Source organism: Triplophysa rosa, linkage group LG25 (genome assembly GCF_024868665.1).
Source record: "Triplophysa rosa linkage group LG25, Trosa_1v2, whole genome shotgun sequence".
Taxonomy (NCBI): Eukaryota; Metazoa; Chordata; class Actinopteri; order Cypriniformes; family Nemacheilidae; genus Triplophysa; species Triplophysa rosa.
The window spans coordinates 7,245,344-7,269,052 of record NC_079914.1 but is presented as its reverse complement, the minus strand read 5'-3'; the positions used below and the strand labels follow the sequence as shown (position 1 = coordinate 7,269,052).

General features: G+C 37.2%; 3 protein-coding genes across 5 annotated transcripts; all 3 read left to right on the top strand.

The window, feature by feature from the left end:
- Positions 1-34: 34 nt before the first annotated feature.
- LOC130548955 (chloride channel CLIC-like protein 1) lies at positions 35-4,748 on the top strand. 3 transcript variants are annotated; one of them, XR_008962114.1, is made up of 12 exons: positions 35-591; positions 687-806; positions 1,229-1,339; positions 1,427-1,651; positions 1,776-1,916; positions 2,072-2,171; positions 2,391-2,488; positions 2,835-2,981; positions 3,075-3,701; positions 3,834-3,880; positions 3,998-4,060; positions 4,413-4,462. XR_008962114.1 is itself a non-coding variant. In XM_057326046.1 (11 exons), the coding sequence occupies exons 1-11, from the start codon at positions 424-426 to the stop codon at positions 4,488-4,490; spliced, it is 1,878 nt and encodes a 625-aa protein (XP_057182029.1). In that variant the 5' UTR covers positions 35-423; the 3' UTR covers positions 4,491-4,748. The 3 variants fall into 3 exon arrangements, 2 of the variants coding, with proteins under 2 accessions (XP_057182029.1, XP_057182030.1); XM_057326046.1 differs by lacking the exon at positions 3,834-3,880 and having other exon boundaries at positions 4,413-4,748; XM_057326047.1 differs by lacking the exons at positions 3,834-3,880; positions 3,998-4,060 and having other exon boundaries at positions 4,413-4,748.
- A 166-nt stretch (positions 4,749-4,914) lies between these two features.
- mcoln2 (mucolipin TRP cation channel 2) lies at positions 4,915-11,786 on the top strand. The gene is made up of 14 exons (XM_057326051.1): positions 4,915-5,084; positions 5,720-5,879; positions 6,088-6,261; positions 6,439-6,592; positions 6,778-6,856; positions 6,957-7,053; positions 7,133-7,232; positions 7,322-7,434; positions 7,572-7,721; positions 8,343-8,444; positions 8,596-8,718; positions 8,899-9,105; positions 9,897-10,051; positions 11,338-11,786. The coding sequence occupies exons 1-14, from the start codon at positions 5,035-5,037 to the stop codon at positions 11,372-11,374; spliced, it is 1,701 nt and encodes a 566-aa protein (XP_057182034.1). The 5' UTR covers positions 4,915-5,034; the 3' UTR covers positions 11,375-11,786.
- A 1,864-nt stretch (positions 11,787-13,650) lies between these two features.
- lpar3 (lysophosphatidic acid receptor 3) lies at positions 13,651-22,019 on the top strand. The gene is made up of 3 exons (XM_057326395.1): positions 13,651-13,760; positions 14,841-15,597; positions 19,421-22,019. Exons 2-3 carry the CDS (start codon positions 14,856-14,858, stop codon positions 19,750-19,752), a joined length of 1,074 nt encoding a protein of 357 aa, XP_057182378.1. The 5' UTR covers positions 13,651-13,760; positions 14,841-14,855; the 3' UTR covers positions 19,753-22,019.
- The last annotated feature ends 1,690 nt before the right edge of the window (positions 22,020-23,709 follow it).

Below are 23,709 nucleotides of genomic sequence, written 5' to 3'. Positions count from 1 at the left end.
CATAGTTAAGCGCGAAGCAGCCAATGCACACAAGAGAAGAAGAGAGATTCATTCGCTTTCACTTTTACTGTTTCTGCTTCATGTTGTGACGTACATGACGATCGATTTTCATTTAATAACCTGTTTATTATTTATTCGACATGTATCTCTGGAGGGGTTGATATGCTAATTTAGTACATTTTACTGTGTTAGAAAATGGGCAGTTTTACAATGCGTAAAACGTAAAACACGAGGCTGAATCCAGCTTCTTATTCGCAGCTTCGTATTGACGCTATCCTCTCAAAACAGTGTTAAAGTAGCTTTGCGTCTTGGAGATCTGTGTTTATCGATCTTTATTGACAGTGTGTAAGTTATTATAAAGTTATTATAATCGAAACGATTGGGACGATTCTTTGATCTGTCAGCTAAGTAAACGTATTAATAATGAAGGCACCGGGATGTTCGTCGATTTGGCTTTGGACTCTATTTGTTATTTGTGGACTTTTTGTTATTGCACATGCAAACATTAATAACGACGACGATGAATGGATCGATCCATATGACATGCTGAATTATGACCCAACAGCCAAACGCATGAGAAAACCCACAGAGGTAACGTTACGTTTTTTTGGGGGCAAGTGTACTTTGTAAAGGAAATCAAGCTTCTTACAAGAGTCATGGTCTAACCTTGTTTTCATGTTTCACAGGCAGCAAGTTACACAAATGTGCCAACCAAGAGAAGAGAGTTCAGCTCAGACTCCTGTGAACTGCCAAAGTGTCCTGATGTCTCTGAGTGCATGTTTAAACTCAGTGTTTTGCAGAAAGAGGTGATTAATATTGTACAGTGATATTTCTTGAAGTACTATTCTGTTTGTTTTATACAGTGCTGTGCCCTTGCACTTTTGGTTTTAGTAGACCTGGGTGAATAGAAACAGGAAGTAGTTTAGACGTGAATATCAATATGAAATGTTTACATATACATATACATTTACTGACATTATTTCGATGGTTGGAACAAAAACAAGGGGTGTCCTCTGTGCCCAGAAATAAAAACCCAAGAGTTCAAAAATTATGTTTTTATTCATAATTTTTAAATAATGTATAAATAAATAAAAAAAACACATTTTTAGTTTTACAGTTGCAGTCATTGGAATTTCAGTCTATTTAGCAGTAAGACAGTTAACAAGAAAGATGGTTTGGTGATTAAGATGAGCACATGTATGTTATATTTCTCATTCTATTTCTTTAGGTTGATGAACACAAAAAGAAGGGGGTCGCCACCTTCCAACAGCCAACATGTCTTCCAGTATTCAGGCGTTTCCTTTCCAAGCTTCTTAAAGAAACTGCAAAACTTGGTCTGGTATGTTTATCCATCATCTTTGAGGAATTGAGATTATGTTCCTCGGCACAATAACGAAATGTATAACATTTGCTGTTTCCTGTTTAGCCTGATGATGCAAACAAACAGATGCATTATGATGCCGAGGTGAAACTGTCCAAGCAGACGGTGTCAGAGTTGAATAAGCTTTTAAGAGAAGACAATGACTGGACCACTGGAGCCATGGATGAGGCTCTCAGTCAAATTCTGGTGAAATTTAAACACCATGACCCTGAAGCCTGGAAGTGGCGATTTGAAGACACTTTTTATGTGGAGTTGGATACTGTCTTGAAGGTCTTTATCGAAGTTGAAGAATTTCTTAGATTTTCTAGTCAAAAGAGTCTAAATTATTCTATTTCCTGGACCAAAATATTACATAAAACTTGGTAATATTTCTTTACTCTTCTTTTTTCTACAGGTTTTATTGTGCGTTCTTATAATCACAGCTGTTATCTCCACTGAAGTATGGTCTGCGGTGTCATGGTTCATCCAGTTCAGAAGAGTATTTGCCATATGCTTTTTTATTAGTTTGATCTGGAACTGGTTCCATCTTTATATGGTAAAAATATTTGTTTTCTATATTAGAGGTTAAAAGGGATCCAGTACTATACATGTTGATGTGTTATAGTTATGCCATTTTTAATGAACAGGTGACCGTTAGGTGGAGAAACCTACAGTATGTATGTGTGTTTGAGTTTTTTTAATTTTTGCTAGCTTGCGTTTGCTGAGCACCAGAAGAATGTTGTGCAGATGGAAAGTGTCAATGCAAAATGTACTGGGGTGAAACAGATAGACTGGAAGGAGAGTTTGTCAGGTGAGATGCTTGACAGCATTCCTTTGTAAACGTTTGCATTCTGTCACAATAACTTATGCCTATAGCAAGTGTACACAAGAGAAAACAAACTATTCTGTGGGATGCACAAGTTATTATTATGTATTTATACATAAATGGATAGAATAATTCTAATTGAACTAGTCCTTTATACTAAAACAGGTCACGATGTTCAATCTTTGAATTTTTATTTTGATTCAGAGTGGTATAGACATACATGGACGCTTCAAGATGATCCTTGTAAAAAGTACTACGAGGTCCTGCTGGTGAACCCAATTTTACTCGTACCTCCGACTAAGGTTTGTATGTCTGTTTCCAAAACTTAATATTAGATAAGACACATGAAAACTGTGATCAAAATTGAGGTTATCACATAAACAATTTTTTTTTACTTTTCCTAAATACATGTAGAAATATGACTGTTGTATTGCTTAAAAGTGAATATAAACGTGTTTCTTTGCAGTATTTGAGATATGAAAAAATACAGAGAATTTCTCCAGTTTTCATTTTCTGCAAATAAATGCAAATAGAAACAATATTTATATTTGAAATTTGGGAGAAATATTGTCAGTGGTGAAAATGGTCTTTGAAATGGTCTCTTAATTTTGTCAGCGGCTGTGTATGTTATATCCATTTTGTTTTTAGGCTATCACAGTCACAATAACCAGCTTTATCACCGATCCACTGAAGCACATCGGGCAGGGCATCAGTGAATTTCTGAGAGCTTTGCTGAAAGATCTGCCGTTCACTCTCCAGATACCTGTGCTTCTTGTGATTGCAGGAGCCATCTTTGTAAGAGTCGATGGAAATGTATTTAATATATTTATTTTAGGATATTTTAGAATAAACAGCATACTTAAGCAATCACATCCTTGCTTTCTTCAGGTCTTCATGTATGGAAGTGCTTATGCAGCTATACAACATGCAATCCCTTGGCCCCGGCTTGGTGGACGCCGAGACCCGCCCCCACCTGCTGTAGAGCAACGTCATGCTCCCAGACTAAGAGAGAATGAATATTGGGCTGGAGGTGACGCCCCACAGCCATTACAAGATCCCCACCGTAACAATATCAATCATGTCAGGAACCGGGTTAACCATGGCTTTGGGGCAGGAGAAGCGAATGCTAATGCCCCACAGCCTAACCAGGAGGGCATCCGGACCCCTCAGCCAAGAGATGGAGAAAGCAGCATGGACATTCTAGAAAAATTTGTTGGCCAGCCTGGAGATGTTCAAACGGTACGAGTCGAAACCCTGCGGTCTACGGGTAACATGTCTAGCCAAAATGACGTTGATTGTCAGCAGAGGACGCTGGAGCAGGACCCTGGCATAGAGAGAGGTGGAGAACCTGAAGCAGAGGACATTCAAAAAGAAAAGGAAAAAGAGAAGGATGTGTCTACGAAGGACAAGAAGGAGCAGAAAGATGCACAGACTCAGGACAAAAGTGAGATGGAGCCCAACGCGCCTTCCCAAAAAGTAGATGTGACAACACTCGGTGCTGACCAAGGGAGTGATGTAAGTATTGTTTGTGTTTCCTTGGATGTCTTGAAGGGCTAGTTCACTCAGAACTGAAATTTATCTTCATTTATTTACGCTTCTGTCGTTTCAAACCTATATTTTGTTCACATATTCACTTTTATTGTATAGAAAGGAGATGCATGAACAACTTCATGCAGGTTTGGTATGACATGAAGGTGAGTAAGTGATGACAATTTCATTTTGGTCAAACTGTCCCTTTAATAATGGAACATCAGTCTTATCTTAAGATTGCTTTATGAGAATTTTTTCCCCGTTTGATTCAAACACGGCAGCACATTATGTTCACAAAAAGGATGTGGACTGCTCAAAACAACATCAAACTGCAGGTTTTTACTGTAAGCATTGCATAGTATTAGTATGTCTGTCTTCTCTACATTTGTGGTTCTTTTATTTTATGTCATTGTCAATGTGATATTCAATGGTCTGTGACTGTATTGTGATTTTCATGTAAACGTGACAAAATGGACATGTTGTGTGTAAAAATGTAACAAATATTTTTGCATTTGCAATATTTATTACATTGCGAACAGTGCAGTTTGCATGAACACATTATAGAGGACATTATATTGTATGCCATTACTCACTAAAACATTTATTAGTATGAAATGTATAATGTTTATGTTAACTCTGCATTATTTTTTTATTGAAAATATTATCAAAATTTTTATCATATTTTGCTTTGTGCAGGTGGCATCAGCAGGCCCAACCGTGGTCCTTGAAGACGAAAAATGTTTCAGGACTCCAGTTCAAGAAACACTGCAATAAAATGGTCTCAAACTACGTACATGAACAGTTTACACATAATTTTCTTTCATAAGTTAAAATATATATATTTTAAAATTATTTCAATATTTTGATATAGTGTTTTGAATGAAACCACATCTCACTGAAGTTCTTTGTATAAACGTGATGTAACCTCAGAAACAAGGTTCCAAACTTACAAAATTAAATGGGACAAATATGATGTTTTGACCGTCTACTTTAGTTATTAAATGATGTTAAATAAATTAAATGTTTACAATAAGTGCACTTGGTTTGTTTATTTTGCATTATATTACGAGACTCACTGTGTTTTATAAATCTACCCTTTGTGACGTTTCACTATCCATGTCAGTCAGCGACTCGGAGTAACGGACGTTCGGTTTTAGGCCACGCCCACGGGAAACTTCGTTCGTGATTGGTCAGTGGGCGTGTTTGTTGGTGAGCTTGACGTCAAATGCAAGGTTATAAAGTCATTTAGTGATGAAAGCGCGTTAATGGCTGACACGCGTACTTTGGATTTGATGCGTGCGCTTGGATGACAGATTGAATGGAGTTAAATGATAGGAGCTGCCAGCGCGCAGAAGTTGATGTTTTGAGGTAAGTTAAAGAAAAAGTTGTCTTTATTTTTGCATGACAAATCAAGATCTATCTGTCCACATTTTGTTGGGAACGTCGCGTCGTTTTAAAACCGATCAGAAGATAAGTAAAAGCCGTTGACAAAAAAAAGAAAAAAATCTTTAGGAAAAAAATTATTGGGTACTGCAGAAGTCTTATCACAAAGTGAAAACATGTCAATAGACAGTGTTTTGAGCATACAAATACAACCTTGGACTTGTAAGTTACCCCAGTTAGTTTAGTCATTGTGGAAGTTATTTATAAATGCTTAAAAAAGTGCATTTAGAAACTCAGCAGAACTCGATTCCGTTTTCTGTGCATTGACCTGTGCCATCTTCCTCTTTTAAAAATGACCCCTGGCTGTCACATGGGAATTGAGTCACACACATTTTATATTTCAAGTTTTTGTATCAGAATTTTGTTTTTTAAGAAAAAGTGAAGAACACAAATGACAAAAAAGCCTATAGAAACTAATGGAATGTTATCTGGTGGATGAGACCCCAGACAACACCGTCAAATCCTTCTGGAATAAGACCCAAAACACACTACATAAAGGACTTTTGTATTTGTGGCATTTGTAATGAAAACCATTTGATTTTGGGTTGTTTTTCATGTAGTACCTCCACATCCATGGCAAGTGACTCCTTGACAGAGGAGATGCTGAGAGATGACCTGAAGTTTTACTTCATGAGCCCTTGTGAGAAGTATAGAGCCCGGCGACAGTTACCATGGAAACTAGCAGTGCAAATTCTGAAAATATTTATGATTACACTTCAGGTATTTATAGGGTTACCTGTTTACACGGCCGCCGAATGTAAACGTTCTTTGACTTTTCCAAAGAGGACCGCATTTGTGCACTATATTGGATCATATGAATAAACATAGAAGTTTTGTCATTGTAAATATTCATGGCACATAATTTAGACAGCTATCATGTTCCATTTTGCCAGAGAGAAAACACACCCTTCTCAACTTTTTCCCAAAGCTCATTCTGTTTGGCCTCAACAACCAGCTTGTGGTGTCCTACAAGGAGGAGAACTTGATGGCTTTCAAGAACTTGTTTCTGAAGGGCTACAGTGGTGTGGATGAGGACGACTACAGCACCGTTGTCTACACCAAACACAATGTGTACGACAGTTTATATTATGTCATAGACCAGGTTTGTATTTATTCATTATTATTCCACATCTTATGGCTGAGATTGTCAAAGTTCTGCCTATTCGACTGTGCTTGCTTTTGTCGTTGTTTAATTTTAACTGTTGATTTGTTTTAGTTACGATGTCACTGTATTGTTAGCACAAAGTAGAATGTTACATATTATCTATCTGTGTAACAGTACTCCCAGTTAGGAAACTTGTCTGTGGGTCCTGTTAGTTATGCTGAGGAGAACGGAGAATTTCTGCCCATGGTCATCTGCAAAGAAAGCTACAGGCGAGGCAGCGTGGAACCATCTGAAGGATCTTATGATATTGTTGCACAACTTGAAACAGGTGACTCATTTACCTTGAAAATGAAACCGACAGATGCTTCATTTGCTTTGAAGAAGCCATGACAGCCAAAATATACCTGTTGATAGACAAAAACCTCTAGGTTAAAGAATGCTACATTGTTTTTTGCTTGTTTTATTGTTCTATTTGATCATTATGCATGAACTGTAGATTTTTGCATTTTCCAGTTTGTTTGACTCTGAATCCAAAGACAGCAGCAACGTGGAGAGCAAACAACGCTACATTTTTTGAGCTGGACTTTTATAGGTTTGGAAATCTAAAATAAACAGAACATTTTTTTGTAAAATATGAAAAGCACCACAAATATTGCTTTTTGCATGTTTATTGTTGCTTTTTTAAAATACAGGCTGGTTGATATTGAGATTACATTTGCGCTCAAGGGAATCAATTTGCAGACCGTTCGCTCACGCGAGCTGCCTGACTGTTACACGTTTTTGGTCAAGGTCTGTACATTTATTATAAAATGTGATTTTACAGACTAACATTTACTGAATGAATCCATCAGATTTTTTTTATTTTCAGATTGTCTTTGATAACAGTTGCCATAGTGGAAAGGTGAAAATAACTCTGGATTTCGATGCGGTCAGTAGCGTGTGCAAGAACTGGAAGATTTCAGGAATAGGTATATGAAGAAAAAACGTTTTTTATTGACATGAGAATGACAAGTGAACTACATCTGGTTAGTATGATGTACTATTGTCTTATTCTCAGCTCAGAAGAGTACGCACTACCTTCTCATGTTCGATGGCTTTGTTATCGTGGTCTGTATGATCTCTGCGGTGCTCTGCACACGGTCCGTTATACTCGCGGTCAGACTGCTTCAGGTAAACCTGCTTGAAGGAGAAACAACCCACAAATATGTTTTAACACTTTAAATCTACATACATGTAAGTGTGTCAAATAGTGACTCAATATGAACTTTGTTCTGATCACATTTATGTGACGTTTCCTCTCTCTCCAGCGTTTTTCTAGATTCTGTCTTGAAAATTATGATCGTGAAGTGTGTGAAGATGATCAAAGGGAATTCCTGAATGGCTGGTACTTCTTGGTTATCATCAGTGATGTTCTGACCATCATTGGGTCGATACTGAAAATGGAAATACAAGCTAAGGTATGTTTGCGTTGATTCATTTTCACCATACTAATGGGTCAGATGTCCATTTGGTGGTTTCTCTCAAAGTTTTTAATGCTCTTTTGTATTTTTAAAACATAGTTTGCCATTGTCAGGTAAGTGAATTGTCACACCCATAACCGAATTGTCACAACCATAACGGTCCATATATCTCGTAAATGGGCACATTAAAATAAAATTACTATTTTATGTTCTATAAAGAGCCATCCGTTCTCCATTTGTTGGGTATTGTTGCTTCTGATATGTGCATTTTAATTCACTGAAATCCTACAAAGTATGCCGTCTCTCAAAAACGTGTCCTTTTTTTGTCACACCCATTTTTCACTCTTTTAAAATAGAAAACTCGTGCATAGACTAATACTTTCTGACGTCTGGGTTCTATCATCAGGGGTTTAGGATCAGAGTCGTATCATAACACATGAACTGTCTTTGAGACACTTTTGATAGTCTTTGGACTTTGACCTTATGCTGCTTAAGTGATTGGTGTCATAACAGTTAAACTATTTTTACTGGAGTTCAAACAGTATTTTCTGGGAGGACAGGTTTATTTTGCTGGCACATACAACACTAATATACTTCCTCTTGACGTTTTATCCATAGAGTTTGACTAATTATGACGTATGCAGTATCTTTCTGGGCACATCTACTTTATTGGTCTGGGTGGGCGTCATCAGATATCTTGGATACTTCCAGAAGTACAATGTAAGTTATGCAAAGTTATAAAATGATCAGAAGTGTTTGCCAGCTTTTGTTTTGTGACATGGTTGAGTGTGTATTTTTATACAACAGTGTTGATTTTGCATAACACTGATCAAATATCAAACCCATAAAATGTTTTTTTATAACACCACAGGTGCTTATCCTCACCATGCGAGCAGCTTTACCAAATGTCCTCCGTTTCTGCTGCTGTGCAGGAATGATCTATCTAGGCTACACCTTCTGCGGATGGATCGTTTTGGGACCCTACCATGAGAAGGTGACAACAGGAAGAAAATAAACTTCATTACCCAGACAAACACTTATTATTATATAACAGGCTTACCAACAACTGTTTTTTCCAAGATCATGTGTCATGACCAGTAGATGGCAGTATATGCAACCAAAAGGTTTTGTTCTCACATTTACTTACTCTGTTTCTTCATTTGTTATGGTTTAGTTTGAAGGCCTTAGTCGTGTGGCAGAATGTCTCTTCTCATTGGTCAACGGGGACGACATGTTTCCAACGTTCGCCGAGTTTGAGCAGAAGAACACAATGGTGTGGCTGTTCAGCCGAGTTTATCTCTATTCGTTCATATCTCTTTTCATCTACATGGTGCTCAGTCTCTTCATCGCCCTCATCACAGACGCATACGAGACCATCAAGGTACCACACCACGGTGTCCTTAACAAAAAATATGTTCATTCACTTGCATGCTCAAAATCCCTCATTTTCATTTTGACCTAAAACACTTAAAGAAGATGGTGGTTTACTGCCAAGCTGTAAAGGAACGGTTCACCCAAAAATAAAAAGTCTGTCATCACTTACTCACCCTTTTGTCATTCGAAACCTGTATCACTTTCTTTCTTCCGCAAAACACAAGAGAAGATATTTTGAAGAATGTTGGTATCCGAACAATCCATTCACTTCTATAGTATGGACACAAAACCAATGCAAGTCAATGGGAGCCAATGTTGTTTGGTTATCAACATTCTTCAAAATATCTGATTTTGTGTTCTGCAGAAGAAAGTCAAAAAGGTTTGAAATGACAAGAGGGTAAGTAAATACTGTAAATTATGACAGAATTTTCATGTTTGTGTGAACTATACCTTTAACAAAATATACATTTTTTACATTTGACTCATTTGACCACATCACTCACATTTGTAAGCCATATGATAGGTTTTAGCAAATTATGACCTAAATTATAGTCTTGCTGGTGTATTAAATTTTATGGATTCAGAAGACTCGGAACATGGCTCTAGAGTTATATTTTTCAATACGGAAAGTTGGGACATTGAGCTTAACATTGTATTTTAAAATTATGCATAGCAACATGAGAGAAAATGATAACCACATTTTCTTTTTTTGGGCTGTTCCTTTAAATAAGCACAAACATGTTGCATTCAGGGAATAAAGTCATTTGAAACCGCTCATATTCATGTCAACCTCTCCAGGGTTACCAAACAACAGGCTTCCCCATGACGGAGCTCCAACGGTTCCTGACAGAGCAGAAGGAGGGTTTCCCTCTCCAGGGGCAGGAGGGGGCCGGCACCGAGATTAGAGAAACCGAGAGCGTTCACCCCTCTGTAATGCTGTGTTGCTGCAAAAGGTATAATCCCAAACATCAGCTGCAGGGCTCCAGAGTTTCCTCCAGATCTGAGGTTAGCCCACTGCGGCATGAGCAATAGAATTAGTGGTGGAGGAGAAAGACAGACACACCCAGCAAAGTGCTGATTACAGAGAAATCCTGGGGGGGAATCGAGAAGGCTTCTCCTCGCCTTACAGGAATTTTCACGATCAACAAGCCAGAGTTTGAACGAGAAAAAAGATGCCCCCTCATTGTGTCGTGTGCCCCTATTAGAATGCAGACAAGCAATGTTGTGTTTCCTTCAGAGGATTTTTGATTCCCGTTCTCTAGTTGGTTACATCCCTGGCGGTTCTGAAACTGAACTCCATTAGAAGCACTTATTGTTTGAGACCTTTGTTCCTCACGGGGAAAGCCCGGTTAGAATTTGATGCTGTAAATATCAGGTTAAAAGCCACTCAGTTGTTTAGTGTCGATCTAATGCTGAGTGGATTTGACCACAAACATTACTTTGGGGTTAAATTGGGTTTTGCCATGTTACAGTAGATCACTTGGGGTTCCTGCTTTATGAACGTATCCGATTTTTGGTAAAATCACTAGAAAACATCTTAGCCTTGTAGCACCATTATATTTTAAGAGGATTAGTTCATTGCAAATCAAACATTAAGATTTGGCTTGTTCAGTCACTTTTCCTAAATGAAATCTATTGATCTAAATCTAGGGTCCTCAGTATGTTCATTTTGAACCAGCTTTTGTAACCACAGAAACAGTCTGTCTTAAGGAATGTACCGCGTATAACAAAACTGACCTCAAAAGTTCTCCTTTTGAAGTTAACAATCGAGTTTCTTTAGGAATCTCTGCTTTCACTTCCTCTGGAAACTGCAGCATATCACAAAATAAATTACGGTGACCTTACACTTGTTACAAATATTTACTATAGTATTTACTATGCATTATTACATGTAAGTAACCCTAAACCACACCAAAAAAAACACGTTTTATCATTTACTCCTCCTCGTGTCATTTCAAACCTGTTTGTGCAAAAGAAGATACTTTGAAGAATGTTTGTGACCAAACAACACTGGCCTCCATAGACATTTCACAAAATATCTTTTTTGTGTAACACAGAATAAAAACTCATATACTCTACAGGTTTTGAAAGACATGAGGTTGAATAAATGATGACAGAATTTTTATTTTAGGGTGAACTATCATTTTAAGCACCCGTTCAAGAGTGAGCTCCCACAAAATAACCATGAGGATTGTTCTTTACAATTCACAAACAAATAACATTTTTACACTCTTTGCAGAGTTCCCAAAGATGACACAGTCATTCTCATCAGCTGAACGTGGGTGGATCACATCTTCAATGTCAAATCTACCGGAAACTGCAAGGGAGAGTCATTGCAATTTGAAGAGATGTTGTGGGACTTTGCACATGTTTGCAACTCTGTGGTTCATATTCCGCGCAGGATGAAAATGCCATTTGAAACGTGAAATGACAGATGCTGGTAAGACCAGCATTAGCAAATGTAAAAAAATGCCAAACCCGCAGCTAAGTGCACTGCGATGCAATTAAGGCCGAGTAATGAAGCGTTTTGCGGATCAAATGGCCGACTCAGGAAATGTTGGAAGCATCTTGTTGTGCAATCTGTAAAATTATACCCAGTCCATTGTTGTAAACTGGAGAAAATATCGTTATTTATTTAAGTCACGAGGGATTGTTCACCCTAGATGTTTTATATTAAAGCACTTCAAATTCTGCATTTGTGTCAGTTTTTACTGACTTTACATTTTAATGGTATTGCGGTAATGCATTAATTGTAATGCATTTGCAACTTTGGGTGAGGGAATAAACAGTCACAACAATCATAGTAAAAATAAATAATTGCAAACTATTTGAGGCTCTGTGCTGGAAGAGGTGCTTTTGTTTACTTCAAAAGGTACTTTTTTAAACCTCAAAAGCAGGTGTTTATTCAGAAGCAGGTGGTTTTTGTACAGCTTCACTTCTTCTGTCTACGAGAAGTGAAACTTTGTTTTTAAACACAATTCCAAACTGGGCACAAATTCTGTGATTTATCAGGATGCCTGCCTCAGCCTGCATTTACTTAATTTTTATCGATTGTTTTTAATGTCTTTTATGAGAAAACAGATGGTTATATATTTACATGTATATTGCAGAAGGTGAAATATTTATATACATATGGCCACAATGAGAGTTGTCAATGTGACATAACATTCAGTACAACAGCACAACAAAACAATCTGAAAAAGGACTAAAATGAAAGTATTAAGAGATAGCTCTTTTTATAATGTATAACTATTTGGCCATACTTGCTGAAAGAAACTATCACAGAAATTCTAAATTAATGCTTGTAGTGTGTTTTGGGTATTTTTCAACATCTCACCAATGAAATCCACCCCACACCAATATTATAGTTTTTATTAAATCCAATACAATTCCTACTAAATCCATAACATTTTCTATTGAGTTTTGGGCAGGGTTCTATTATGTATTTAGCCGGGATGTCTGTATATGAATGTTGCATCCCCCATAAGCAATCAGATTAGTATTATCAGCATAAATATGATCTGTTTTTAACCAGTTTTGTTTCAGTAAAAGTAAAGTAACCACAATTTTGATGGTTTGGTAACTATTTGCGTAATGGGTTTACTAAAATATAATGGTTAAACTGGTTTCCTGTAAGGAGATATGTGTTTGTAAGGGGTAGTTTTCAGAGCCAGCACAATTCAAGTATACAAAAACGAGACGTCAAATCAAAATATCCATACATTTTGAACCAGTGTTTTGCCTCCTTTACACACCTGAGTATTGCGATGTTACGCAATAGCGCGTGCGTTCCGGGACACCGCGTCATACCGACACAATCAGACTTTGAACATCGATCGTCTAGGACTGTAAAACAAAAAGTTTTGTTAACTTTATTACCTCAAACAACCCTGGCAAAACTAACAATGGTTTACTACAGTAACTCAGGGCTGAATTGAAGCCACCATTAAAATGCTACCAAAGCTTCTAGTCTGCATTAAAATGTTACTTCTATGTTAATGAAATTTTGGTAGGCTGGTTTTCACCCTGAGATTATTTTAAGTAATATTAAATTGTAGGTTTGCAGTTTATTTCTATGGTATATGCTTCAAAGTTTTTTTTAAGTGATGGATGGTGTTGTGGTGGTACATTTTACCAGTATTACCATACTTTAGTTACAACATACATTAAATATGCAGACACTACAGCTCCCCCCTGTGTCTTCTATAGAGATGTGCAACAATTGCGATGATCTGAAACAATCGCGATGAGACGATTATTAAATAATCGTGACAGCTCTAAAGTTTCGTTGTAGTCAAACCATGACACATGTCTCACTAGTAGTAACCATAGTTTAACAGTGTTAGTAAAACTATGGTAATATAAACGATAACCAAAACACGTTTACTACATTTTAGTATCCTTAACATTTTCTGTAAGGGCAGAGCAGCAGCATTCATTGTTGCTGTATGTACGCTGCGGTTTGTGTACACGGTAGAGCTGTAGCCACGCCCACAGAGACGTTCTCTCCTCCCCAAAGACATTGTCAACGTTCAGCAATACTTCTTCACTAGTCGCGTTTCGTCTCGCCAGAGTGAAGCAAGACTTCACATCGCTAATGGAGAACAAACTGACACCCTGACCGTGTTACTGCTTATTTAATTTCCTGCACATATAACACAGGTAAAGTTGTGCTGGATTTTGATGATATTTCACCTGTTTTAGAAGTATTGTACTGTTTGGGTGGATGCAGTTTGCAAGTGTACTGTTGTGATTTGCACAGTAAAGTAAGTCACAGTGTTTGTTTCCAGTTAAAAGATTCACGTTCATTCTTAAGATAACTTATGAAAATAAATCATGGTTTTGAGACAGTAAAAGTGTAGTAACCATGTTATTTGTTAACCTATTTCTATTTATTTGTTTTGTGAAATTGATTAGTATTTGTATTATAGAAGTTTTACAACAAATCATGGTTACACGAGGTTCATGTAGTAAGTTGGTAGGTGAACCATGTAGGTAAACTATGATTACTATAGTAAAACTATTCATTTTCGTAAGGAATCTGAATTTCTCAGTTGCTTTTAGACATACAGCCTTAAAATAAAGGTTACTAAATGTTCTTTGTTGACCTCTAGTTCCTTAAATCAGTGGTTCTCAAACTTTTTTGTTGTTAGGTCCCCTTTGTGTAGAGTGCATTGCTTTGCGGCCCCCCAAATAAAGACTTATAATCTTAAACTTAAAATTTTAATTAAACCAAGAAAATATTCAGTTAAACAATGCTAAAACATCGATTATTTTGGTTGGTGGTGTTGTTTTTCTGATGTTTGATTGCACAAAATGTATGATAAATATCTATATTTCTAAAATGCCACAAAATCTGTGGCCCCCTGGAACCATCTTGGGGCCCCCCAGGGGGCCACGGCCCCCAGTTTTGAACCACTGCCTTAAATAACCTTTAATATTCACAGAACACAAACATGTGCTTCAAAATGTTCTTTGAGTCCGCAGAAGAACCAGTTTTGGCTGAATGGTTCCATAAAGAACATTGAACAACCAATCCTTTGGATTGTAATAAAGTGAGAAAAAAATGGTTCTTGTAAGAAACTTTGAGTAAATGGGTTTTCTGTGACATTGCTACAAAGAACCATTTTTAGCTCCCTATTGTAATTCAAAAGTCTCCCAACCAAGCCTTTTACACTGTGTACCCTGTGCAGTTTGAGTTATGTTCTTCCATGAAACGCTTTGTCTCTTTTCCACTCATAGTGGTTTTGTCTCAAGATGGCAAGTTACAACAGATGCCACTATGACCAGCCTATGGGCTTCTTCTACAACAACAGCAACATAACCACAACCGAGTGGGACCGAACGCAGCTCATCCTGGTTCAATGTGCTGGATCCATTTGCTGTGGTTTCATCTTAGTGGCTAATGCCCTGGTCATCACAGCGGTGATAACCAACCGGAGGTTTCACTACCCCTTCTACTATCTCCTCTCCAACCTCGCAGCCTCGGATTTTCTCGCCGGCATCGCTTACGTGTATCTCATGTTCAACACGGGAAAAGTATCTCACGAACTGACAGTACAGGTCTACTTCTTTCGGCAGGGTCTACTCGACATAAGCCTCTCGGCGTCCCTGGCCAACCTTCTGGTGATCGCCCTGGAGCGCTACATCTCGGTGATGAACTGGAAGATTCACAGTAATCTCACCAAACGTAGAGTGACCCTCCTGATCATCCTTGTGTGGGGTATCTCCATATTTATGGGCACCGTGCCTAGTTTGGGCTGGAACTGTATTTGTAGTCTGGATTTGTGCTCTAAGCTGGCGCCCATCTTTAGCCGGAGCTATCTGATCTTCTGGTCTGTGTCCAACTTGGTGCTTTTTCTCATCATGGTGTGCATTTATTTGAGGATATACATCTATGTGATGAGGAAGACGGTGGTTTTGAAGGCTCACACGTCTGGATCTATAAATCGCAAGAGGACACCGGTCAAACTGATTAAAACAGTGATGACTGTACTGGGTAAGTATTGCTTATGTTATAAAACTTTTAAACTTTTTTTTATTCATTTGGGTTGATTTATTATGGACTTTATGCATTATAAAGCCAACTTCTCTACTAAAAGTATCTTGACAAAAAAAGCAAAGAGTGTTTTTTGCACAATATGTTGAACCCCACACACATTCCAGGCTGTGATATGTATCAGTCAACTCCTCAGTCAAAGTTCAATAGCAATTACAGGATATGCTTTTTTATAGTTTTCCCACAATCCACCATAACCCTGATGAGCTGTCCAAAGGCCACACCTTTTTCTTTAAGCAAGATAAAGGATTTTTGTCGATTCAGCTCACAAAAAGAGGACCCTCACAAAGTCTTGTTTCTTGCCAAACTTGTCGTACACCCAAAACCGGTGGGTCTCTGGGGCAAGTGTGAGTAAATATTTCTGTGACTTTGTTATAGTCGTAGTAAATATTTAGGTTGAAGGGATGTGGTCTCGTGTCCTGTTAAGAGTAGACTCGATAAACGTATTCTTGTTGTATGATATACATTTAGTCCTGTCCCTGAAAGCGTGTATTAATCTTTATATCAACCAGGGGAAAGGTCGTTTTATTTTTGTTATTTTTGCAGTGTTTCCCAGATGCTTCTCCTGAATATGAATAAGATAGATCTAAAAAATCGAAACACAATGACACAAAGTAGAGAGGTATTACATTAACATATACTGTATTTTGTAGCATGTAGATGTTTGTGTTCATATTCAAATGTCACATTTTTTGTTGCACTTGTTAGTATCTTGGCAAATATTTTTTTTATATTTATTCGTTTTATATTTATTTCTGAAACAGAGACATGTAAGATTACTGTAGTTATTTATAATATGTGAAAAAGGACTGTTTGTTGTCCATTTAGCACTCTTCAAGAAACAAATTAGATATTTATCTTCTTCAGAAACAGATTACCTTTTGTTTTGCACCTGCTGTAAATTCATACCATTCTCACCGCACAAGATAAGCTGTCTGGGTTAAAAGACATATTCATCTAACAAACAATGAGACAAAACAGACCTATTCCCTGACACCTTGGCGTTAGGTGAATGTTATCAAAACATCACTTTCAAAACGTCTTCTCTCTTGATCTTCTCAGTCTTTCTGCGGGAATTATGTAAACGTACAAAATATTCAACCTATTTTACATTTGCACTCAATTATTCCTGTTAGAAAGTTACATGAAGTTATTTTAACCCTTCTCTAAAAAATTCAGAATGTAGTTGTGGAGAGGAAAAGCTTTTTTTTTTTACAGCAGTTAATGGTTTTATAAGTAACTGGGTAACTGAAGTGGAGGAGCCTGGCTGTTCCCAGCACATCATGCTTTCTGTAGCTATGTTGCACAAGGTCGGTTTTTACACTGGCTGGAATCTGAATCAAACCACCGCTGTAAGTGGCCTGTGGCTTCGGAGAAAATGTGCCTTAACCTCGCATTCGATGCACGTCCTCCTTTCAAGCCAATTGTTCACGTGTGTGAAGATGCTTTTTGACTAGACAAGATGGCTTTGTTTCCAGGAAGGGATTGATTTCTGTTAGATGGAAGACTCCGCATAATGAAGATACGTAGTGCTGTGGTGTATGCGAGGTGGAGTTTACAGGCCAGTACTCATCAGTTATTTCGCCAGCAAACAGCAGATAAAAGCAGATGCCTGAGCTTCTGCAGAATGCTACATTCTTTCTTTCTTGTCTTGTAGCATGCCTATAAGTGAAAGTTACAAATCTGCACGTCTCCTCTTTTGAAAGAGAGACGTGCCCCCACATGAACATACAAACAACCAACCAAAATTTAAAAAGTGTTTTAATAGGTCAATTTATTGATATATAATTGAACATAAAGGTAACACTTAAAAATAAAGTTGTATTTGTTAGCATTAGTAAACGCATTAGCTAACATGAACTACATTACATTTACATTTATTCATTTGGCAGACGCTTTTATCCAAAGCGACTTACAAGTAGGAGAGCATATAAACATTTTGTCAACGCGCTAAACAGTACCGTTAGTTTACAACTAACTGTAAGCAATATAGTTTTCTCAGCATTTATAAATGCTTGTTAATGTTAGTGAAGGTCAACACAATTGTTCATGTTAGTTCATTGTGCTTTAACTAATGTTAACACATACAAATTTATTTAAAAACTATATTAATAAATGCTAAAATAGCACGAACCACGATTAATAAATGCTGTAGAAGTATTGCTCATTTTTAGTTCATGTTAGCTAAAGCATTAACTAATGTTAACAAATACAACCTTATGGTATAAGTGTTACCAACATAAGTTAAACACTGACGTACACTATTAAAAATAAAGGTGCTTTAAAAGGTTCTTCAATGCCATAGAAGACCCTTTTTTGTCTAAATAGTTCCATAAGGAACCCTTAACATCTGAAGAACCTTTCTGTTTTACAAAAGGTTCTTTGTGTCGTAGAAACGTTCTTCAGATTATAAAAAAGTAAGAAAGAGATGGTTCTTTGACTGAATGGTTCTTTGCCGAACCAAAAATGGTTCTTCACCCTTAAAAAAAGGTGCTTCAAAATGTTCTTCGATGCCATAGAAGAACCTTTTGGTTCCATAAAGAACCTTTAACATCTGAACAACCTTTGACTGAATGGTTCTTTGTGGAACCAAAAATGGTTCTTCTATGGCATCGCTGTGAAGAACCTTTTAAGCCCCTTTTAAGAAACCATTCCCTCCATCACAAACCATTGCAAAGCTTTCAAAGTCTTATTTTAAAATAGTTCTGGCCAAGCGGCACAAAGCCATTTTCATGTTTTCATTGTGCTTGAAAGTGTGCTGTGTAATAAACGCAAAAGGGATTCTAGAAAACTGCACATCTGCATCAAATATGGCAAAGCCTAGCTCCTCCAGATGTTTTTTTATACAATTAAAGGGTACGAGTGTTCATTTAAATGGGGAACTTAAGGAGAAACTGCAGAGGAACCCCCATTTGATGAGGTTTTGTTGTAACCTCGACCGCATGTGTTCTCTTCTAGTACTCCTCTCTTTAGCCAACCAAGCACATTTATGGCACTTTTAAATTACAGGAGGTGGGTATGCCTGCCATCAACTATCGCACCGCCAGAAAATAACTATTGCCATTGTTCAGTCGGCATGAGTGTTTAGACGGACGTGCCGCTGCAGGTCGGACACCTGAGATCTATCCTGTTTGTCCGAGCTTGTTTTGCGGTGCAGACGGGACTTCATGCTAACTTAAAAGATTTAAGGGGAAGTACAACTAAAAGAAGCTTTGCTGCTGTGAGTCACTATCAGGGCTTGAAAAAAAGTGGTTTTGAACATGTTGGGGCAGAAAAGCATTCTCTGAAATCACCGGTTAGGTTTCTAAAGGAGGTAAAGAGGCTGTGTGCTAAAGGTTGTGTTTGGAGATTCAGCAAAGTTGTATTTTTATGATGTTTGAAAACTTGTGGAACCTGCTTACATGTGGGAACTGATGATAACTTTCTCTGTTTTCATTTCCTAATTTATACATTTTTTTGGAGACACAAACAATGAAAAACGTATTAAAAATGTGTTTGCAGTAGATAAAGAATATTACATATTCCGGCAAATGGTAAATTCTTCGTTTACCTTTATGACTTTCTTTCAACTGCAGAACACAAAAGAAGACATTTAAAAAAACGTTGGTAAAATATCTTATTTTGTGTTTCAGAGAAAAAAGAGTCATATATATATATAGGTTTTAAACAACATAAGGATGAATAAATTGACAGATTTTTTTATTTTTGGGTGTGCCTGTGTCCCAGATGTTTTCAAACCCGCTCTGTGTATGTGTCTTTTCAGGAGCGTTTGTCATCTGCTGGACCCCTGGGCTTGTGGTTCTTCTCCTGGACGGACTCAACTGCGAGCGATGCGAAGTCCTCAAGTTCAAGCGTTGGTTGCTCCTCCTCGCCGTCCTCAACTCTGTCATGAACCCGATCATCTACTCTTATAAAGACGAGGAAATGTGGACCACCATCAAAAACTTGATGCGTTGTGTTTGCAGCGGAACGAGACGTCAGAGGTCGTCCAGGGCCAACATTCAACGCAACTCGGGCCATGAGACAAGTACCAGCCTCAAGGAGAACACGACGGAGGACAGCAAAGTGTCCACACAGGAGATGCTGACGTCCTGAATTTTTAATAACATGGCGCGGCATTGCTCTTTAATTCACTCACAGTATGGATGAAGTATTAGTTAGACTGATACTCAAATGACTTTGATGACAGCATACAAAACAAAGTACTTTTTGTATATTTTAGGGATATTCCAACTGTTAGGCAATGAAGAATGAGTAATGTGGGATATTCAGATTGCCTGCATGAATGGCAATGCACAACATGTCAAAGCATGTGCGCTACCCACCAGGTTACTTTTCTGACAGAAAAGTGCACTTGAGCAAAGTTGTGTTTTACCTCAGTAATTCAGCTTTGGAGAGTAATTCAAATGGCATTTTTCAGAACGCTGAGCTAATTTTATTGGTTTGCTGTACTTGGCAAGTAATATTTGTGAACCTGTTGATTGCTTTTTCGTATACTTGTCTTCAATCCTGTATGTAGTATGCAGATCATGTTATATGCTGTAAATATTACCGTAAAGATTGTTTTGTAACATACTGTCAATAGCAACCATGTGAGAAAAATGTGTCAGAAGTGAGTACACTTTTTTTTGTAAGATTAAGTACAAAAATAAGTTTTTAACACTTCTGCTCTTTTCATGTACATAGAGGTAGTTGCCTCAAATGTACAAAAATCTAACACTATTCTGTATACATTCAGATTATGTAAACTGCCCGATTTTTTAATCCAAATCAAGTAATTGTTGTCTTTGAGAAACCATTGAAAAGATTCTTTAGCATCTTTAGATGAATGCCAAAATCTCTATAACACTGTAAGTGTAACGCATTTATCAGACCAAATAATATATGCTTTGAACACTAAATATGTCTGCATTTTAAATTATTTAACACCTGCAAATCAGTGTTAATTTTGACAGCAAATTTTGATTTAGTTTTAGTCATAGTCTTTTGACGAAAATGCAATGTAGTTTTAGTCACATTTTAGTCAACCCCATCATTTTAGTTTTAGTCTAGTTTTAGTCGACGAAATATGAAAAACATTTTAGTCGAATAAATATACATTATATTTAGTCTACTAAAATCTAAATGGTTTAAATCATTTACTTGGTGTAATTAAATGTTCCATACAAAGATTCAACTGTTTTGACATAATTTACTTCACCTTAGAATACAATTAAACCAGGTCATTACCTTTATTTTTCAGAAAAGTTCAGTAACTAGATATGCATTGTTGGAACGCAGAGTATTAGACCATGAACGACATGTTCCAGTTCATTCAGTCCCATTTGACTCAATTGACTCGTTAAGTTGGGCGTGTTCATTCAACCAATGAAACGCTCTGACAGGGCTCACACTCAAAGGCTATTGGCTCATGGCATGCCTCTTTGAAGTAAGCGCTGCACTGTCTTTGCTTGAGACAGCAATGAATGAGAATAGCTTTCAAAAAGACATATTATATAAATTGTATTACATTTCTTTAGTCATGCAAACATGTTACATACTTGGTTGGAATGTACAGTTCGACTCACTTCATCACTTCTATAATCAGTAGAGGACGGCGCTGGTTTCTTTTGGCTGACTTTGTTGCATTTCACGTTATGCAGCAGCTCGTGTTAAATTAACATAGGCATATAAAAACACTTGAGCTTGCCTTCGTAATGTGTTTCGGGGTGACTCGCCTGCAGTCGCGCTTCAAGTTTGCGGCGTTTTACCGGCGATCGTGAAGGAAAATAAGACGCTTTGTAAACCGCGTGGAGACACCTATGCTTTCCCTTCTCCCAGAGACTTCTCTCTGCCGTTTATATGAGATAAGCAGCACATGCGCGCAATCTGATGTCCGCCAGGTGGGACAAGAATATTTTCGTCTCGTTTTTATTAGTTGACGAAAATGTCAGTATATTTTTATTACAGTTTTCGTTATAATGCATTCATTTTTATTTAGTTATCGTCTCGTTTTCGTCAGTGAAAACATGTCGTTAACGAATACTTTTCGTCATAGTTTTCGTTAACGAAATTAACACTGCTGCAAATAAATGGTAGTAGAGGTACACTGTATATAGAACAGAAAAAATGTCCAGGAAAGATTTATAAATGTGTTAAACACTATCATTTAAACCTAAACGAGTTTGTAAATGAAAGTGTCTGTATATATTATTTTACAGTATTCTTTGACCAAAAATAAAAGATACAAAAATACTTAAAAATAAGTAAATGTCTTTTTTTTCTCTGGTAAACAGGGTAGGGTAGTACCATTACAGAGTTTATCCTTACATCTTAAGAGCCACTCCCTAATGTACAGACATCATAGGCTAAATACAGCTCATTGGCCTCTATAAACCGGTTTGTCCACTTAATGTGTAAGAATGGCCATATGTCTGTCTTACGCAATTCTGATGCAATGGGCACAACGGTTCACCTGAGTTCCACAGCTGCGCTTCTGCGGTTGTGACACAGGTTCATTCCTGTGTAATGTGCATTCAGCAACACAATGAAACGACTGCGATCTTATCTGTGAGTGTGAAACAAGCTTTACCTGTTTACGCCGTTTAACGAAAAAATGGCTAATGAAATGCATTTAAATGGATAATTGTAGGTCTTGTCACATAACTGGGAATAAGCAGGTTGATTTATACTTCCGGTGTAGATGTTTATTACACAAAGAAAACTCCTACAGAAGAGAGAAAAGGATCCGGACAAACATTGGGATCATGTCACTTCAGTATAATAAACATAAAGCGTACACATCGCCCATGCTAGGTGCTTTTGTATGAGTAAACTGTTGTGGGTGGGATGGGTGGGTCATCATGTCCTCACCACGTTTTGCCAAAATCGGTTGTGTCTTGACCACTTATTGGAAGAAATAAAAAGTAAGCTTCTGGAACGTGTGTATTAATGGCCAGTTACATCTAAAAACACGTGGAAACTGTTTATGGCTATACAATATGTGTATTCATGCGTAAGTATGAAGAGGCAGGTGGGCAAAATAAATCCTGCCCCAATATTACCCCCTTGAAATATCCTCCTGTTTATGCTATCGTGTAACTAATTTGTGAAACATAGGGTTGCTTGTGTGCATGCAACAAACAAATTGTTTTTGACTATTTGTTTGGTGTAATTTAAATCATAAAGTAAGACTAGATTAGTCCTAACTAATTACCAGTCAGTGAGACTAGTTGTTAAGACACAGTCTTAAATTAGCGGCTATGTTTATGAAACTGACCCCTGCTGGTCTGACCAGCTGAAAACTAACCAAAACCCTGACTTGGACACCAGATAAGACCGGCAAAACAGCTTGAGCTTGTTTAAGGGGATATTTTAAGCATTTGTTTTAACTAGACTGCTGTGAGTGGTATATCTCAGTCATCAAGAATTGTAGTTGTTTTGATACAGAAAAAAGTAGATCAAGGGATTCCTGTGAATTGCAGAATTCCTGGCAATTCCTCTGACATGTCTGTACATGTCAGTTGATATAAATCATGTTGAGTATAGGCGTATTATGCAATAGAGAATTGATAGTTCTGTATCAATCTTTTTTTACTTTTAACACTTTATGTTTCAGCGCTGAAAAAGTAATGTATATACATGGAGGCTGGAAATTATTAATAGTAATTATTATAATAGGAAATGGAACCGGTTTTCTTTTGAGAGCATTTCAAATATTGCACAGTATGTGTGCCAACTAAAAGCCAATTGCACAATAACCAAATTATAATCTATACATATTTTTTCAGATTTTTTGTGAAGTACAAAAATACTTTATAGAAAATAAATACAATTATTTTATGGGTGAACTATTCCTTCTATACATGCAATTGCGACTATACATGCAGATTGTTGGGAAAATTCTAAAAATAATCAAATGTGAATGGATGAAAATGAGCATGTATTTATTTATTTTATTTAATCAGCAAGATCACGTGTTTGCATTTATATTATTTTTTGCCAACATTAAAAATTAAGATGATAAACAATGTTATAACCATTTTTGTCTATATGGCTCCACAGAGAACCCTT